This window comes from Oratosquilla oratoria, chromosome 15 (assembly GCF_046742065.1).
Source record: "Oratosquilla oratoria isolate Oo_2021 chromosome 15, ASM4674206v1, whole genome shotgun sequence".
Classification (NCBI taxonomy): Eukaryota; Metazoa; Arthropoda; class Malacostraca; order Stomatopoda; family Squillidae; genus Oratosquilla; species Oratosquilla oratoria.
The window spans coordinates 31,996,463-32,017,845 of NC_134791.1; the positions used below are offsets into that span (position 1 = coordinate 31,996,463).

Consider the following 21,383-nt stretch of genomic DNA (forward strand, 5'->3'; position numbering starts at 1 on the left):
CGACGCGTAGAGGAGAATGGTTCCGGCCTTTCTTCACCCTGAGAGTCGTTAGCAGCTGTCCTCAAAAACGGAATATATGGGTCAAGCATATTCATGGAGGCACAGGAGTACAGCGCGTATATTGCGCCATAAAGATAAGCCCTCACGTAATTCTCTTTGTTGCTAATATTATCACACGGGAAGCAGGACTGCGAGTAATTAAAACTGAACTGGACAGATTCAGGGAAATTGTTGGTCGAGGTAGATACAGATGATCTGGAATAAAGCTGATTTCGTATCGTTCATGTCCTATTGTAGTGCGCCGAGCTTCGCACGCTCCTCGTAATTATGTAACCGCTGGAATCGGGATTCGATCTTGAACAGCTGCAGGCACCCGCCACTTGCCTCCGCCACAAGCAAAGTGAACGCTACTTCACAACCGCAATAAATTGTATTCAAACTCCTTTACTAACCATTCTGGGTAAGATGGGGGCGCGCGTGCATGCGAATCAAATAACATGGCGGTAGTCAAATTATAAGGATAAGTACCATCTGATAAGGGAGAAGTTTAAGTAAATACAGTCGAGGTTAGAAAGACAATGGATTCTGATCCTTTCATTGGGTAAGAGTGAGGGATCCCTCGACTGAATGAACTCGTCTGGCTTACGAGTGACGTTTGAGATGAAGACATTACGAATGTGTAGTAATTTATTATTATTATTATTATTATTATCATAAGGCTGAGGGGAGTCGTCATATACAGAAGAGCCGGGATTAAACCAACTTTGGATGTCGGGCACTACTATGGAAGAACTGTCTCTCACTACACTGTGGTTCGATAGGCGTCATGAGGACAAGGTCGCGAGGTGCAACGATGTGAGGATGGGTGTGGAGTGGAAATATGTTTTATTGGGTCATTCCCTCATAAGGGGGGTTTCTTTTCTTTGCGCGCGCACACACACACACACACACACACACACACACACGCATATATATATATATATATATATATATATATGAAAAGTAGACCAAGTGGTCTACTTTGCATAAGTGAACACACCTACCCGTGTTCTTATTAGCACACACACACACACACATATATATATATACATATATATATACATATATATATACATATATATATATATATATATATATATATATATACATATATTATTGATACACGAGAAATGCCTGTCGAGCAGAGAAGAGAAAATGCAAAATTTAGGAGTGAACAGAGGGAGATGGTTAATGGGTGACAGGATGACACGTCCCAAAGGAATGTTCTCATCTGCTTCGCAAATAATTTTAATTAAATGAGGAGGGGGTCATCATATGACGAAGCAATGGAGTAAATCAACTGTGAATGTCGGCCATGGAGCTATGCCTAGCTGCATCGTCTCTGATCAGCGAGGTGCAGAGATGGGAGGGGTGTTGGCTAAATGGGTTTGGATGTACACTTTGACTCGGCGACCCTCCCCCTCGACAAAGGGGAAAAGACCATTAGTGTATATATATATATATATATATATATATATATATATATATATGTATATATATATATATATATATATATATATATATATATATCTTCTGTTAAAAACGACAGCAAAAGAATTATTGATTTACTTTTTCCGTGAGCTCTCAAGCTTGCGAAAAGTAGATTTTTGGTAGGGGGAAAGGGAGCAAATCAAATTTCCAAAACTCATAGAAAACACAAAAGCTATAATGAACACAAAAATACAGCACACAGTAAACAAAACACAAGAAATGAGTACAAAAAATACAGTAAAAAACAAAATATAAGCAGAACAAATTAGATTTCAAGATTTCCTCTGTTGAAATGAATAAGAATGGAAAATGGAGCATATCTCAAATAAAATGAAAAGCACGGGGAGAAGTCACCGTGTTGTAACTGGGGGAGGTCACACGCATGGCCACTACCACAGGGGAAGATCGGAGGTATGAAAACGGTACTCGGAGAGGTCACTCCCGGGTTCGGCGCCAATCTGCTTCTCAGTCTTTGGGAACAACGTATGGCAGGATGTTCTTCCCTTTGGAGGGGAATGGGAAGTCTCTGTGGAAGAGACCCCGAAAGTGACAAATTGTCCTTCATAATCTTTTACAAAAGTAGAAAGACCTCTTCTCTACTTTTAAGGAACAACCCCGCACCAGAACCCAGGAGGTTCGTCAATCCCACGTAGTATATAAATACACATGCCCAGAGGAGGACTGCACGCCCCTTTCAGTCTACGTGGGAAGAACGACCACCACATTATCCAGAAGAATCACCATACACTTGCAACACGGAGGACCTAAGCAACACCATTGGGCACAGCATCGACGCCACCTCGATAGGGAGACCATGGTAAAAAACACCAAAGTTGTGGCAAAAGAAGAGAACCCACAGCGCTTGGCTATCTTGGAAGCCATCTGGATAAAGGAGCTGCAACCTTTCCCCCTACCAAAAATCTACTTTTCGCAAGCTTGAGAGCTCACGGAAAAAGTTAATTAATAATTCTTTTGCTGTCGTTTTTGAACAAAACAAGCACCTGGCTTACGCCAGCCCTGGCTACGCCTGGGGTGCTTGGCCTTCGGCAAGACCCGCTGCGCGGATCGCTCGCTTCGCTTTCGTGTTACACGGGCAGTTCTAATCTTTAATTGTTGGTCTCTGTCATAATAAAAGTATAGGTCCAAATACGAATTATCATTTCTCCGTTTCGGCGCCCCTGGAAACGGGCAGAGGCATTGTGTCCAACGTGCAACCTTGACCACGATTGGGGTACTTTCTTTTAAATGTCTTGAACCTACGCTCTAAATAGTACAACTGGTATTGCCTGTGTCCTCTTCCACCATAACCACAAAAATTGTTGTAGCCTGCGTAATAGTGCTTCTTGAAATTTTGTACAACCTCGGAAGAAATACGAACACCAAGAACTTCGAGATCTTCGAGACCTTCCAGAAGTTCGAGACCTTCCAGAACTTCGAGACCTTCCAGACCTTCGAGAACTTCGGCACTTTCGAGAACTTCGGCACCTTCGAGAGCTTCGGCACCTTCGACAACTTCGGCACCTTCGAGAACTTCAACACCTTCGAGAACTTCGGCACCTTCGAGAACTGCGGCACCTTTGACAACTTTGGCGCCTTCGAGAACTTCGGCGCTTTTGAGAACTTCGGCGCCTTCGCGAACTTCGGCGCATTCGAGAACTTTGGCACCTTCGAGATCTTCGGCACCTTCGAGAACTTCGGCACCTTCGACAATTGCGGCACTTTCGAGAACTTCGAGAACCTCAACACCTTCGAGAACTTCGGCACCTTCGAGAACTTCGGCAGCTTCGAGAACTTCGACACCATGGCTTAACGATGATCGTTCTTTACTCAACGATGATCGTCCACGGCTCAACGATGATCGTCCATTGCAAAACGATGATCGTTCAGGGCTCAACGATGATTGTCCACGACTCAACGATGAGCGTCCATGGCCTAATGATGATCGTCCACGGCTCAAGGTTGAGTCGTCGAAATCGAAATTAGTCGATCGATCGAATCGAGAAAAAAGTCTGACAGACAGACACGAAACCGCTTTTATTTATAAGACAACAAAAATTTACGATGAAATGACTTTATTGATTCCTTGATGGAGAAATCCTAGCAAGTTTGATATAACGTTGGAAATTTAGCGGCATGTTCTCGTTTTAAAAACACAACTTGCTTTTTGTTTTTCGACAGGTGCTGTTTTGTTATTTTTTTCGTTTCTGTAACCCATTTCCAAAAATGGCGGTTTCTTCGTTTCATTACTGCTGAAGTTTCAGGCATCTTTCACAGGTTGAATGTACACGTGCCCTTGATATCACGTCGGGCCCTGCCAAAAAAATCGAATAGACCTTTACTCTCGGACAGGGGTCAGCGTGTCCGCATTCTGCCGGGTTCTGAAGGATTGGGAAAACCGATCGGGTCACAGATTTTTAGTAATAGAGATATGCCTCAAAGAGAATTTCCTGCCACGCTTCACCAATATATATATATATATATATATATATATATATATATATATATATATATATATATATACATACATATATATATATATATATATATATATATATATATATATATATATATATATCAAGGACTACTATTACACAGGACGTGCGCATCCAGATCCCTGGGTCCGCTAGCGGAGGCCAATGCTTTCTTTGTAACCTAACATTTTATATTGGACAAACATATAAAAACTAGAAACCTAACATTGTATATAGGACAAATATATCAACTATTGACTTATTCAATGCAGTATAAATTAATTTAAACTTTTATAGTGAAATAAGAAACTATTTTTAAGGCACTGTTATGCTTTGAAATGCCAATTTTAGCCGGACTTAACAGATATTATTGTATGAGGTTAGTGGACACCAGGGTTGGCGAGATTTTTTTTTTTTCTTTTTAGAAAATATATAAAAAATCGATTTTTTTTTTATTTAAATCAGATTTATTTGATTTATATAGTTTTTTTTTTATATAGATTTTAAATATAGTGGGATTGCTATCCGATATGCGATCTCATTGCTAAAGGATATTTTTAGCATATTATAAGGAGCAGTGTTATACAGATTTGCCACAAGTATACAAGGAACGGTATAAGCCGTATGTGAGGACGGTATGCTCAGGTTCACTCGATTCCTCCAAGACTTTTGTCATCTTGGTGACATTTGCTGCATTGTCTGTCACAACACTTCCAATGTGACAACCAAAATGTTGTTCAGCCTTCTTGATCGCATTTTGTACAAGTTGTAGAAGTTATTCAGCAGTGTGAGGTTTCCCTGATGTGTCTATCGTGTCAACTAAATAAATCTGACCAGTTGATGTTGTTAGAGTGACACATATTATGGGCTCATTATGGATGTTAGACCACCCATCAATTGAAAGACATACAGTTTCATTATTCAGGTCATCTGCACACTTTTTATATTCCTTTTCATACACAAGATCCAAATACTTATAAGTAATATCTTTTCTGGATGGAGGAATATAACCTGGCCTCAGGTTCTGAACTATCTTGAGAAATTGAGGATGCTGAACAAGACGAAATGGTGAATTTGTAGCAAATATAATTCTTGCAACTTCTTTGTCGAGATTTTACTTTTGAGAAGCTGAAGTTTTAATGATAAATCTGTCCAAAGATGTTGATGACTTTCTTTTAGATGAAAATGATTTAGCAGAAGTGGCGCCTGTGGAGGAGTCAGATAGTGACCTTTTTAATGGTGGAGTCAGGTTTGCAGATAATTCAGCAATGGCATCCGCTAGCGGACCCAGGGATCTGGGTGCGCACGTCCTGTGTAATAGTAGTCCTTGATATATATATATATATATATATATATATATATATATATATATATATATATATATATATATATATGAAGGTGGAAAAAGAAGTCACGGGTCTAGTTCCGAGTTACTGAGTTTATTCCTGACCGGTTTCGCTCTATGCTTCTTCAGAAGCATAGAGCGAAACCGGTCAGGAATAAACTCAGTAACTCGGAACTAGACCCGTGACTTCTTTTTCCACCTTCATCAACTTGTCATAATGTACCAACATATATATATATATATATATATATATATATATATATATACATTATATATATACATATATATATATATATATATATATATATATATATATATATAAATCAAAATGCGTTTTAAACAACTTTGTTAAACTCTTATCCATGACTAGCTTATTCTAGATACAACTATTTTATTCAGCCTTGGAATGGTCAAGTAATGCCATAATTCTTATTGCATACAGTACAGACACATATCACAGTAATATATGACTGTACACAGTTGTGCTATTTTGAAGGAGAAAAATAACCAAGAAAGAAAATTTACCACTCGCCATTGTAACTAATTACCCGCGTCCGCATTTGGGGACCTTGCGCCGACACTGGACAGATTTTTCCTTAGTTTTCTTTCAGTTTTTTTTCCGATACATTATTTTAGATAATATTTCTGTAATTCTCTTTATTGTTAGTTCTAAATGCTCTATATGTAGGTTTCCCCTTTCAATAATTTAATGATTAATTAGCATGACAGCCACAGACCGGAAAGTAAACAAGAGATAATCACAGATGACTCAGTCGTTGTCGAAGGTTCAACGCAGCAGATGTTTGTAAGCAATGTAATGCTGGGCGGGGGGAGGACGGGTGGGGGCTAGGGTGTGTGTGATTCGGAGTGTATAGTCATAGGCTGGAAATGATTTTAGTGTGTGTATGAATCAACATATTTTTGGAATATGTGTCGCTCACAGTGTCGACAGTCATTTCCCACCCGGATGGGTGTTTGTATGATTCACCACCGTCTTGGATCACGTGTTGGACTCGTGGTCGACAGCTACTGTATTAACTTTCCGAATGAGAGTTCATAGCTGTTATATATGGACTTATCTATGGGTGATGCAACTTACACACACTCCAGAGTTGGAGATCCGGCTCGTAGTGCTGGACACGAACTCGGATCGCTGAATTAGTGGTCGAGAATTGTACCACTGCACTATCGAGCCGGTGTGTGTGTTGGGAGGGGTATATGCGTGTTTACTTGTGTTTATATGAATAAGTCTTAAAGGTTTGAAATTAACCTTTTCTAACAACCCCAATCTTCTATTTTCCCATTCCTTCAAACGTAAACCGTAATTTGTTTTGAACTCGCAAATACTCCGGTTGTGGATCACCTTCGAATGGCATCATGATCAACAACTACCCTCTGCCGTGACGTGTAGCGGAAACTGATGATATACACTCAGTCCACATTTTTCATCCCACTTGGATCCTCCCCCTTCTATCTATTTTCCGTTGTTTTGTGTCTCTTTATAGTCGCCATATCTTCTTAAATCCTTTGTGTTTATTTTCCGTTGTTTTGTTTCTTTGTAGGCATAGTTTCTTAAAAATCATTGGTAGTTTTCGCCAACATTTCTACCAGTTAATTTTCTCCACCCCTCATGTACCGTTGCAGGTATAAATATACGTAAATAACCCTCGAATATATAAACATGTATGTATATTGACTGTTCATGATAATTACGCATTCCCTTATTAAGACAGTATGATTCTGATATTCTCTTCAGTAGCAGTATGTTTTTAATGTATTACATATTCTAAAATTTAGAAACGGGAAGGTGATTATTCTTTTTGTTTTTTCAGAGGAAAAGTTCTGTGATCCGAAGTTCCCGCCTCATGATAGCAGCTTATACTACTCAAAACAGCCGCCAGGTGTCATATCATGGAAAAGACCTCATGTAAGTACATTTCTAATACTTTATATACAGAATTCTCTCATGACAGGTGGATTTGTTTGTGTGTTATCATGTATTCATTTTACATGTATTCATTTAACGCTTTCCCTTTTCAACAAGTAATTTTGTAAAAAAAAAATTGTACTGTATATATGTATGTATAAATTGTATTTTATTTTGTTGAATAAACCCTTAAACTAGAACTAACTTTTACGCACACGTATTCGTGCGTAATGTATCGTGTGAAAGGCAGGAACATTGTATTTTTTCACTTACCTTCTGTGTTTGTTTTCTTGTAGTCATATTGCTTCGGGTGGCTATTCCTTTCGCCATTTTACTATTGTGTAAAGGAAGGTGTCGCATACGCTTTTTTTTACATAGACATGTTCTTTGTTTGTATTACTGATGTCTTCAGTCCTCTTTGTTAATGAACTGCTTCCCTTGAAACTCACTTTTACATGCTGACGATATCTGCCCTCTTCCTTCTTTCTTCCGATGTCGTCATTTGTAATTTCACAATTCTTTCCTTGTATACAAGTCCTCGTAGCGTGGGACTTATGGGTATACAAACTGCATATGTATGTATCGTGCAACTATTTCTAAAAATGTACGTTAGGCATTCGAGTCTCTAGCCTTTATGAGCGGAGAATCAATTCAGGCTTCTGGCCGGGGTCATGTTTGTTTACTTAGCACATCGACGGACCACACCTGGTTTGCCACTACAAGGAGCACTGGAGACAGCTTCGTCACTGCAAACATTCTCGAAGTGGTAGACGACGCATATTTCTGTGTTTTAGTGCTTCTTGGTAGCAATTTTTCATTAGTTTCTCAAAACATTCCAATACTTTTGGACTTATTAATTACTTAACAGGAAATGTAAACAAGTTCGGCAATCACTAACATTCTATTCCAAGGAACTCACAATACATTCAAATATTTTCGTTAACTAAAGGACTTCAATACTCACTGCAAATCACTGTTGAACAGCTTCTCCAATACTTAAATATACATTTGCGGTCCTTGCATAAAATATTCCACCAATTGTCTGTTTCCCTTTTTGTTTCTAAACACTGCTTATGACAGGAAAACAATCTACAGCGGATAGGTTTCACTTGAAGCTTTTACGAAGATTCGAAACGGCGAAAACAGTCTGCTGTGAATCCAAACGTGTCAAAGCGTTTCGTAACGCCTTAGGAAACAGCCTTGGTTGCGCACGACTCAGCAGTTTATATTCTTGAGTTAGATGTTACAAGACTACACAGACATGCTGTTCAAAAAGGGCCGATCATACATGATTTATTGTAAATGGCTGTAGCAATGTTCTCTCTAAGTTGGGGTAGCAGTCTTTGCAAGAAATTGGAAAGATAGGAGTGAACCCCGACAAGGATGTGAAACCTACACGCTTCTGTATACGACGCCAACAAACATTGCTCGTAATATAATGTTACATTTTTAATTTATTAAAAATTTTACATAAAACTGTAATTCAGTAAAATTAGCATGAAAATGCCTCGTTTGGATCGACGGAAGTCAGCCGATTTTTTTTTGTTACGGGAATAGAATAATCCCCATGCCATTATATTTTATTTGTTAATACGCTAGAGATTTCAGTGGGTGGCATGACCCCTGTACAGACTTGACCATACTTATGCCCACGTATGGTCGTTACTGGCAGAACAGTATGTAGTCATTCCTGCATGTTTCAAATGCATGTTTCACATTTCCCTTCGTGATTTTCTGGTTTTATGTATTTCCTAATACCCCCATTGAGTTCAATGCTGTCCAACCGAATTGTTTCTTTTACATAGGTTACTGTATCCTTCAAGCATTCTGCCTTTTTAAGTTTCTTGCAACCTTCTTGAGATTGTTTTCCATTCCGTACCAATAAATCTTCATTGTCAACCCTGGCCACACATTTTACTTGTCTAAAGAGGGGAAATGTGTCCCATGTTTCTCCTATTATTCATATGTGGTTTTATGACATCTTGTCTAGTTCTTCGTATGATTTGTCGGCTAGGCTGGGGACCATTTTAGTTGCCACACTGTCTTCTCTCAAATTTCCAGTGTGCGTCCTTGTGTGTGATTACGTAATAACGCTGCATATTCCAGCTTTGGACTTACAAGATTTTTTCGCCATGTCTTTGTCAGTGTAATGAAATGCCACTCATGTTCTAGTAGCTTTCAAGTCATCTTTTTCCTTTATTTTCATATTGGAGGGAAATCCATTGTTCTTAATCTCTTTCCATATGTTTTATCCGTAAGGCTGAGAACCATATCATCACTGCTCTTTGTTATTTCAACCTTGTACTGTATATATTCTTCATTGTGTGTGTGTGTGTGTGTGTGTGTGTGTGTGTGTGTGTGTGTGTGTGTGTGTGTGTGTGCATGTGCGCGTGTGTGCGTGCGCGTGTGAGTGAATGTGGATGCTCTTTCAAAGCCCGTGTCCCTTGGGAGAGCTAACTAACGGGGAATAGAGAACATGCCCTTATTCCGTTCGTTGAGTTCCAGCATATGCTGTCTCCAAATATGAGTTTCACTGATTATACCTGTATTCTCAGTTCCGCTGATAGCTATTTCCGCTGGTTATCAGTTTTACATTCTTCCACTGAGGTGGCTGTTGTTATCTCGGCGATATCTCACAACCGTTATTAATGGTGTTGTTCTGAACGACATGACTTGTGGGAGGTTTTAAGTTACAGAAATCTAATTCATTACATATACAGTTTTTTTTAGAGAGCTGGGCGGCAACTACAGTGATGATCTCATACAATGTGGTTGGGTGGTGCCGGCGGCCGATGTGGGGGGAAAACATTTCATACTCTACGTACACGTCTAACCCCCCCCCCCAGCCTTGCCCAAAGATATAATTTGGTAAAAATTCAGTATTATAACACGGTAAGCTGGCGCATTCTTTTATGAAAATACATCGTAGGAAACACGAATGAAATAATTAACTATTTAGGACCAAAGTAATGGGACCAAAGCGTTTTTATAATATTAAAAAATAGTATTCACAATATTCAAACAAACGAAACCAGGGGCCACTGACTGAAAAAAAAAAGATTATATCCTCATCAGAAAAATGCGTAGTTTGAAAAGGCCTTCACATACACCCAGTGTATAGCTTAATGTATATAATCAGCCAGCCTCTGGCTGGCAGCTGGGTTTGCCTTTACACAGCCCCTGAGAAGGTTGGCATTTGTGGAGGAGGAGTAGGCGAATGGAGGGGGCCCTGGATATCGCTGGGTTGGCTGGTGTCGTTTGCATGGAGTGAGCCATGCAGAACGTTCTCCTTTGCCTTATTGCGCATGCGTTGTATCTATCGCATTTTTGTTGTTGTTGTTGTACACACTTGTTGCTGTTAAAAATAAGTCATATAACGCACTGGTATCACGTACCTGCGTATCACGAACATAGTTTGGCGTCTTATCATTCCATTGCGCAGTACGGAATAGAAGTAATAATTGTGATTGTGTAAATGCATCTCACTGAATTGACATTCTGGCAGCACAACAATTTGCGCTTAGAAACTGATCGTGAAATTTGTATATCTCAAATATTATCTTCAGTAAGACATACTTAAGTGCCCTGTTTTTTATATTAAAAATATATTCGAGAATGAAAATTTAGTTCTATATGAGTGACACTTATTCCATTCACATCGGAAGCTAAGGGCCTGTTGGGCTCCCCCCCCCTCAAAAAAAATATATATATATATATATGAATAATATTTTAATTATTACATTTCCATTAAAAAAATTAATCCATGTTCGATGATTAATAAATAATACTTGTATGAAGCTGTAATGAAATTTGACGAATTTGATAATGAACTTGTGTTAAGATTTGGCAACCCTGCATAGGTAATGGGTACGTTCTGCAATGGTGACGCTTAATGACCTGATAACATGAAAAAAAAAACAGAAACAAAAACTTTCCATGCATCAGACTTGAAAAAAGTGCCACCAACCCTTCTTGCAACGTAAAAAAATAACGGGTCCGTTACACACCTCTAATCGATTCTGCATTTTCTTACCACCTCTTTCGTATGTCCATCCTCCTCATTCACCATTTCCCCCGTTTCCTGTTCCTATTCTTGTGTGTTGCACCATTCCTCGCTGTCACTAGCCTCTCCTATGATTCTGCTCACGCGCGCCCTTGTGTAAGTTATGGGCGACATTCATATGGAGCACTAGGTGTGTAGCTTTTCTCTGCAGCCTGAGGGCCACGCGTCCTCCGCCCTACTTGAGTCGACCTTGAAGGTTCGTCGTTTGTTAACAGGGTTCTCACTAAGGCAAATAAGGGATTCCGTAGACTCGTGCTTAAAATTCCTTAGATTGGGCAAAAAGTTCCTTGTTTACGAACATTAACAGGTGTGCTAATATACATATATATATATATATATATATATATATATATATATATATATATATATATATATATATATATATATATATATATATATATATATATTGCTTATGGAATAATAGGAAAAACTTGGTTGTTGAGTATTCCAGAAGTTTATTTTTTTTATCATTATACAGATAATACACTACAGTAACTAATGGAAAATAATTTCCATTTTCAACATTTTGACATTGATTTCCCTCGGAAAAAATGAATAGTGTTTGAATTTTTCTTCTGATGAGTAAATTTCCATAATATTCTTAATGAAATACTAAATTGCAACATATAGATAGGATAGACTAGAGTGAATTTCATCAAGTTACACAATGATTTAACAATGGCTAAACTAAAATCAATAAATATCTGAAAATCCTGAGCATTAGCAGTGTGACATTTCTTCAGTCAACAAAGTATGACAAAAAACACTGACAGTTTATACATTTGCCGTTTTCAGCACAAATTGCACTATTGACAAATACAGTAATAAAACACTTTAATACAAAATGTATATGTTACTTTCTACTTTACATGTGTACAGTATATATTTTTGGCACAAGTAAAATTCCATCATGTTCTTACAGAATGCTAAAATGAAACAGATAATATTCCTTAGCATCTGAGATAGACTAGAGTGATTTCCATAAAATTCTATCTTCTATAACAAATTAATAGATTAACTAAAGTCAATAAATGAAAATCCTGAGATATTGCAGTTTGACGTTTTCTCAGTCAACACGATATGAAAAAATACATACACTGAGAATTCATACTCATGTTTTTCATAAAAAAAATTACACTTAACAAATACAGTAATCAAAAAACACTTTCATACGAAAAGTATAAATTGTTTATTATCTACTTCACACTTCGTGGGCATTATTATGATCTCAGTGCTTCTACAATAATTTCATGAGCTTCAGTATCTGTAGCATTACTACTGACATTTTGCATATGCTTTAACAACCTTGAATGATCCTGTACACTTGGTTCATCAGCAGCTATCCCAATTGAAGTCATTCCTAGTTTTCCGTTGATTAGTCCCACAATGCTTTCCCTGTTCAATGATTTTCTGAAATCATTCTTAATTGCTCTCAGAGTGCTTAAATTCTTTCAACTGGGGCATTTGCAGTTAGTGACATCACATCATGTACCCAATTACTCCTCGAAGATTTCTATATTTCAACTCATCACTTATTATTTTTTTGAGTTTCATTAGTCTTCAAGGCCTTCTTCAATTGCCTAGTTACACTACTCTATGTCCACCAGTTCAAATGGAGTTGCATCTTCCAAAAAGGAGAAGGATTTATATAATCTTGCCAGTGAAACAGGATGACACTTCACTTCAGTAGGTGTTATCAAAAAGTGTGGGTGGCCATAATCTTTTCTTTTTATCTCCTCGAATGTATAACGGATTTGCTCCATTAGCTCCACCATCAAGTCTACATGCTACTCGAATTTGTGTTGCATCATTTGGATGTTTTTGATTACACCCAGAGTATATGTCAACTCTGTTTTTTTTTATCATGAATGTCAACTTCAAAAGGATCCTTAGACCTAACAACATAAATTTTCAAGAAGTCACAGAGTACTGTACTTCTTTTAGGAGTTTGGTAACCTTTTCCCATAGAAAGTGAAAAACGGGGATTCACTCTGAAATAGTATTGAAAGCATTAAGATTTTTTAGCTGGAGCTCATAAAATCCAGCTGAGCATCCATGTATTTGATGTACAGTGGTCATTGCTGAGCGCTGCTGCACATGATTGACTGAAACTTCAATGTTGTCGACTCCAGTAGGCAATGTTCACTTGGGCACTGGCATTTAGTAAGCTCCAAGAAATAATTATAAGTATTATGATAGTAATAACAGCTGTATACCCCTATATTGTCACTAAAGGCAACCAGAATTCTCTAGAATGGCCACAAAAATTCAAAATTCCCAGATTGTCACTAAATTGATGAAAATGTCTCAATCTGGGGACAAAGTCCCCAGACGCGGGTGCCCTGGTTGCAAAATGGCAGCCGCCAACAGATGTGGCCGCGGAAATACCATTGAAGACTTTAAATGGTAGTATGGCGTTTCGTTCGTTAAAGCTAACACGTATACACAGAAGACAAATAAGGACATTTGTAAAGTATGCGGGGAAATGTACATATATATATATATATATATATATATATATATAATATATATATATATATATAATATATATATATATATATGTGTGTGTGTGTGTGTGTGTGTGTGTGTGTGTGTGTGTGTGTGTGTGTGTGTCGTACAATCTTATATATTCTTCACTTGCTCGTTATTCTCCCAAGGGACACCAGGTTTTTGAAAGAGCATCTTCATTCACTCACCCACACCCACCCACCCACATCCACGCACACACACACAAGACACACACACACACACACACACACACACACACACACACACACACACACACACACACACACACACACACACACACACACACACACACAAATAAAATAGTTTAGATAAAATGAGATATGAAGACGGGACTCCACGAGCATAGCTCCCCTTCCCGTAAAATACAACTAGGTAAACACACACACACACACACACACACACACACACACACACACACACACACACACACACACACACACACAAACAAATAAATAAACACACGCACAAACAGACACACAAAAACACACATTTATCGGCTGAAAGAAACCTGCACAGCGAAGCTATAGCGATAATCCCATACCACACTCCTGGTCATATGGCCATTTCCCGAAGGTTGAGTGTGGTTTGAATTTTCCGCCAAAATCATCGGAAATTTAAAATTCCCGGCTCTGTGCAGGCATGCGCATTGTCGACCCCACCTCCCCCTCCCTATCCCCTCCCTTCTTACCCGGCTAGCTCGAGCCGGGCGTCGCGTCACTTAGATCGCGGAAACGGGACGGAGTGGTTAACTCGCTGCCCACATGGGAGCAGGCGGTCCCGTTTCCTGCTGGTTAATCGTCTGTTAGTTTTATCGCTTTCCGCTTGGCTGCTGGTTTGTCCCATTCTTCGACTTTGATTTTATACGAGCACAATCCGTCCCCGTCTTCGAGCCGTCCCTGGTAAACAACCCGGGTCCTCTCGGAGGACAGGGGACGTGTCTTATGGTACGGAGTGTGGCGCCCCCCAGGGTCATCAGGCCTCTCGGCAGCGCCATACCTCTGACCATCATCGGTCCTCTATTGCCTCACGGTTTGTATCAGGCCCTATGCGTAGACTTTGACCATATACGATCGCAATCCGTCCCCGTCTTCAGGCCGTCCGTGGTAAGAACCCGGGCCTCTCGGAAGACAGGGGGACGTGTCTTATGGTACGGAGGGTGGCGCCCCCCAGGGTCATCAGGCCTCTCGGCAGCGCCATACCTCTGACCATCATCGGTCCTCTATTGCCTCACGGTTTGTTTCAGGCCCTAGGCGTAGACTGTGACCATATACGATCGCAATACGTCCGTCTCCAGGCCGTCCGTGGTAATAACCCGGGCCTCTTTGAAGACAGGGGGACGTGTCTTATGGTACGGAGTGTGGCGCCCCCCAGGGTCATCGGGCCTCTCGGCAGCGCCATACCTCCGACCATCATCGGTCCTCTATTGCCTCACGGGTTGTATCAGGCCCTAGGCGTAGACTTTGACCATATACGATCGCAATACGTCCCCGTCTCCAGGCCGTCCGTGGTAAGAACCCGGGCCTCTTTGAAGACAGGGGGACGTGTCTTATGGTACGGAGTGTGGCGCCCCCCAGGGTCATCAGGCCTCTCGGCAGCGCCATACCTCCGACCATCATCGGTCCTCTATTGCCTCACGGTTTGTATCAGGCCCTAGGCGTAGACTTTGACCATATACGATCGCAATACGTCCCCGTCTCCAGGCCGTCCGTGTTAAGAACCCGGGCCTCTTTGAAGACAGGGGGACGTGTCTTATGGTACGGAGTGTGGCGCCCCCCAGGGTCATCAGGCCTCTCGGCAGCCCCAAACATCCGGTCATCAATGGTCCTCTAACAGCCTCATAGCTTGCTTCGTCAGGCCCTAGGCGTAGACTTTGACCTTATACGATCGTAATCCGTTCCCCATACGTCTTCGGGTCGTCCGCGGTAAGAACCCGGGCCTCTCGGAAGACAGGGGGACGTGTCCTATGGTACGGAGGGGGTGCCCCCGAGGGTCATCAGGCCTCTCGGCAGCCCCATACATCCGACCAATAATGGTCCTCTAACGCCTTAATGGCTCCCTTTGTGAGGCCCTAGGCGTAGACTTTGACCTTTTCCACTCGTAATCCGTTCCCCATACGTCTTCGAGTCGTCCGTGGTAAGAATCCGTGCCTCTCGGAGGACAAGGGGACGTGTCCTATGATACGGAGGGTGACGCCCCGAGGGTCATCAGGCCTCGGCAGCCCCATACCTTCGACCAATAATGGTCCTTTAACGCCTTATAACTTTCTTTGTCAGGCCCTAGGCGTAGACTTTGACCTTTTCCACTCGTACTCCGTTCCCCATACGTCCTCAAGTCGTTCGTGGTAAGAACCCGGGCCTCTTGGAGGACAAGGGGACGTGTCTTATGATACGGAGGGTGGCTCCCCGAGGATCATCAGGCCTCGGCAGCCCCATACCTCCGAGCTTCAATGGTCTTCTAACGCCTCACGGCACCACCCTCCTTCCAGGTTTCTTGAGAAAAAAAAAAAAAAAAAAAAAAAAAAAATCGCCACCCAGCCCTTCTCATGAGCCACAGCCAACCTCTTATCAACTTCACTTGGCTTGAGTTTAAAGATGACTTACCTGATGTTCCACCCCCAAGTAAAACACAAAAGAACTTTAGACTTAGGGAGTCTAGAGTTAGTTAAAATGAGTATAAATTGGTTCAAAGAAACTACAATCATTTAGTGTAATGAGAAGAGGAAAATCAGTTTAAATAGTACAGTTTAAGTTGGCGCAAAGTGCTAGGTATTACATAAAATGCCTTGACCTTGGAAAAAAAAAACACGGGTCGAAATGGACATGACTTCTCCTATTCAACTTAAGCTAATATATAGTCATGATGGTCAAGAATTTTACCATGTTGAAATTAATTTCAACGCTCACTGTAACTCAGATCGAAATGACCATGACTTTTCCTATTCAACTTGAGCTAATCTACAGTCATGATGGTCGAGAATTTTACCATGTTAAAATTGATTTCGACGCTCACTGTGACTTAGGTCGAAATGACCATGACTTTTCCTATTCAACTTAAGCTAATCTGTAGTCATGATGGTCAAGAATTTTACCATGTTAAATTAATTCAACGCCTACTGTGACTCAGGTCGACATGAACATGACTTTTCCTATTCAACTTAATTTAATCTACAGTCATGATGGTCGAGAATTTTACCATGGTAAAATTAATTTCGACGCTCACTGTGACTTAGGTCGAAATGAACATGACTTTGCCTATTCAACTTAAGCTAATCTGTAGTCATGATGGTCAAGAATTTTACCATGTTAAACTAATTCAACGCCCACTGTGACTCAGGTCAACATGAACATGACTTTTCCTATTCAACTTAATTTAATCTACAGTCATGATGGTCGAGAATTTTACCATGTTAAAATTAATTTCGACGCTCACTGTGACTTAGGTCGAAATGAACATGACTTTTCCTATTCAACTTAAGCTAATCTGTAGTCATGATGGTCAAGAATTTTACCATGTTAAACTAATTCAACGCCCACTGTGACTCAGGTCAACATGAACATGACTTTTCCTATTCAACTTAATTTAATCTACAGTCATGATGGTCGAGAATTTTACCATGTTAAAATTAATTTCGACGCTCACTGTGACTTAGGTCGAAATGAACATGACTTTTCCTATTCAACTTAATTTAATCTACAGTCATGATGGTCCAGAATTTTACCATGTCAAAATTTATTTCAACGCTCACTGTGACTCAGTGATGTCACGGTATGATAAGATGACGTCATTATGTGATAAATTGACGTCACCATGTAGTCCTATGACGTCAATTTGTGTCCCTGTGACGTCACGAGACGATCCTATGGCGCCATGATCAATCCGGTGACGTCACAGTATAATCACATGATGTCACTAGGTATTAAACATATAGAAGTCCGCTTGTGGGTGATGAGACGTCACAAATTGCCATAGCACACTATTGGATGAAGACGCTCGCCACGGGCTTCGAGGACTTCCCGCGGGAAGACTTGGGGTGAGTTGGATACATACCGAGGGTCCAGGCCCGTCTTCGTGGGAGACGCTCAGGGAATGTCTTCACCCAGGACGAAGCCTCTTGACTAACGCCCACGGACGAGGTCGCTCGGAAACGAACTTGGCCTCGCATACTCCCTTTCGGTTTCTCGCTTACCCCGAGGATCTTCACGAAACTAGTGAGAGTGGTAGGCGTACGTTGGACGGAAGCAAGCGTCTCCACACTCATGTTCCTAGACGGCTAGTTGATGCATTTGCCCACCGGGGAGGGTGCATCGGCCGACATCTCAGTGGCTCTGAGTGTGTTGGCGGACGTGGAGTTCGGGGTGGATTGGGACGGGTCTGCCCTTGCTCCCACACAGAGACTTTATTGGCTCGGGATTGAGTGGGACACAGTCAGCGTCCTTCGGGTGCTCCCCTGCGCCAAAAGAGCGTGCTTCTCTCACACGTCCTCCCTCCTTCGGTGGCGGGGGGGGGGGGGTTGCCTCAACTTCGCGACCCCGGCCCTTCCACTGAGCCGCTTGGGGCGCCGACGGCTGGTACGGGAGGTCGACAGGAGCATACTGCTTCTCCCGCGTGACCTGCCCGGGCCGATACCCTCAGCACTCCACAGGTTGTTGCGTCCCTGGCTTCGGTCGGGGGCCCTACGCCGGTCGCTCTATCCAGGTTTCAAGAGATCTACGTAGTGTAGCAACTACGCCCACAAGTGTTCGAGTCGTTCTCCCTCCACTACGGCACCCCAGAGGTGGACCTGTTTGCCTCCCCAAACACGACCCAGCTCCCCCTTTACCTCACCTGCATCCAAAGGACACGCACAGGAGGCCCAGACGCCTTCACGGAGGACTGGAACAGCTGGAGGTACGTATTCATTTTCCTCCTCCAGCGACACTAGTCCTCCTGAAGGTGATGCAGACCCTCAGATCCTTCAAGGGTCAGGTCCTCCTGATAGCTCCCTACTGGCCAACCCAGCCGTGGTTCGGGGAGCTAATGAGATGGGGCCCTTCTCCCCTTCTACTGGGGTCAGCCTGCCTAGCCAACAGCCTTACCGCGCCTCTCCAAGCGTCACTCCAACTTGATAATTGGAGTTTCTACGGGGAGCTCTCAGACAACTCTTCTCTACAGAGGCAGCAGACAAGATGCTCAGAGCTCACCTTCCGTCCTCAGTGCGGCAGTGTGGGTCCTGCTGACGGAGATTCCGGAACTGCCTTCGGAGACGCGCGATGGTGACCATCTCCGCCAGCATGGTACCCGACATACGGACTTGGCTGGCTACCTCCACCAACAGGGCACCGGCGACTATCTTGCCTCACTATACAGCCCTCACTGATCCGCTACGCTTTGGCATGAACATCCGAGTGCCACAGAGGGCGTGAACCCTCCTAATGAAGGGGATCAGCGCCTCGAGAGAGCCGAGACATCAACCGGTCCTGGCCTGGTCCTTGCATCGTGTTCTGCAGTACCTGGCGTTCGAAAGGGCCATTATGGAGGAAGAACACTTCCCTCGACGCGTCGCCTTTCTGCTCGCCTTGACTACGGACTACAGGGCTTCACAGCTGGCGGCAATCACCCGTCCGTCTCCAAACTGGAGGAGGACAGCTCGGCCCTAACCCTCTCTCCATCACCAACATTCCTGGCCAGGAACGGCCGAGCGGACGACATGATCGGCCCTCTCAGAATACAATCCTTCCGGGAGGGAGGACGCCCACATCCACTGCGCCCGGTCCGTGCGTTCGAAGACTACGTGGACCACACGGAAGAGATTTCTGAGGATCATCTCTTCTACAACTCGAAATTTAGGATTCCCCTAACCCCGAGGTCCCGGGCGCACCTGCCCTTCCGCTTTTTGGGAGAGAGCCGACCCGGGCCATGCCCCGCACGCCCACAGCATCAGGGACTTTGTGGCATCGCTGGAGTTTCTCCGCACCCACTCTGTGGAGCAGGTGCGGGACCTAGGGACTGGACATCGACGACTCCCTTGGGGACACGGTGTCTCTACCACTCGGTCGCCCCTGTCCCATGTGTCGCCATGGAAACGGCTCCACCCCTCTCATCTCAAAAAAGTGGAGGGGGCAAAGGGCGACCGAGGAGTGGGGAGGGGCCAGGAACCGTTGAACAGGATACACATTTCGTATAATTTACGCATTGTGTGAACAGTGCAATGTTGTGCATGTCACATTCTTCGGCGTGGGTACTTGACGTTTCTTTCTCCCCTCTACTGAGTGATAAAATGAATAAGTCTCCCATAGGAAAGACACACGTAATAACGGTTTGATTCAGGCTTCACCTCTCCTCCCACCTGTCCTCGTCTCATGCATAGGTTCGCTGTGCAGGTTTCTTTCAGCCGATAATATTTCTTTGTCGCGGCTCGTGCCGCTTAAATTCTTCTTATCGGCTTAAGAAACCTGCACAGATTTAGGGTCCCTCCCTCCTCCCACAGGCGAAGCCTTCATTTCTCATCGAAGTGACGCGACGCCCGGCTCGAGCTAGCCGGGTAAGAAGGGAGGGGATAGGGAGGGGGAGGTGGGGTCGACAATGCGCATGCCTGCACAGAGCCGGGAATTTTAAATTTCCGATGATTTTGGCGGAAAATTCAAACCACACTCAACCTTCGGGAAATGGCCATATGACCAGGAGTGTGGTATGGGATTATCGCTATAGCTTCGCTGTGCAGGTTTCTTAAGCCGATAAGAAGAATTTAAGCGGCACGAGCCGCGACAAAGAAATAATGGTGACAATTGTGAGTGTAGTAGTTTCGGAGGGATAAGTTTGTTGGTGTAGTTAGGAAGGCTTATGGAAGGGTTTTAATTGAGAGGATTAGGAGAGGTACAGAGGGAGTAATTGGTGAGGAACAGTGTGGGTTTAGGAAAGGTAGTTGCGTGGATCATATTTTTGTGGTAAGGCAGACAAATGAGAAAGCTTTAGGAAAAAGTAATTTTTTTTTTTTTTTTTTTTTTTTTTTTTTTCCTTTATGGATTTGGAAAAGTCTTGTGACGGGGTAGATAGGAAAGCACTGTGACCTGTGTTAGAATGGGAAACGGAGAGAGTGAGTAGTTTGAGGTAGAGGTGGGACTGCGTCAGGGATGTGTCACGTAGCCATGGCTGTTCAATGTATACATGGATGGGGTGGTGCGTAAAGCCAAGGCGAGGATAATGGGCAGGGGACTGGAGATGGTTTAAAAAATGGAGAAAAGTGGAAAGTGAGCCAATTATTGATGCTGCGCTTGTGGCAGGACCAGAGGAAGGATTAAGGGAGTTAGTGACAAATATTGGGAAGGTATGCCATAGGAGAAAGTTGAAGGTAGATTTGAGTAAAAGTATGGTGATGAGATGTACAAGGGTAGAGGGTGGCAGTGAGTTGGAAGTAAGTCTAAAAAAATGGAGGCTGGAGGAAGTGGATAGCTTTAGGTATTTGGGGTCACATGTGGCGGGAAAGGGAAGAATAGAGGTGGAGGTAATTTGTAGATTGAGAGAAGTAAATAAATGCCTTGG

The 21,383-nt window shown here is 42.6% G+C and overlaps 1 protein-coding gene across 4 annotated transcripts in view; it reads left to right on the forward strand.

Moving 5' to 3' along the window:
- The window catches only part of LOC143033390 (calpain-5-like), a 138,493-nt gene that overhangs the window by 22,151 nt on the left and 94,959 nt on the right, over window positions 1–21,383 (forward strand). For all 4 annotated transcript variants that reach the window (XM_076198741.1, XM_076198743.1, XM_076198742.1 and 1 more), the window contains exon 3: window positions 7,179–7,273. In XM_076198741.1, the coding sequence (XP_076054856.1) occupies window positions 7,179–7,273 (95 nt within the window). The remainder of the gene's footprint in view (window positions 1–7,178; window positions 7,274–21,383) is intronic.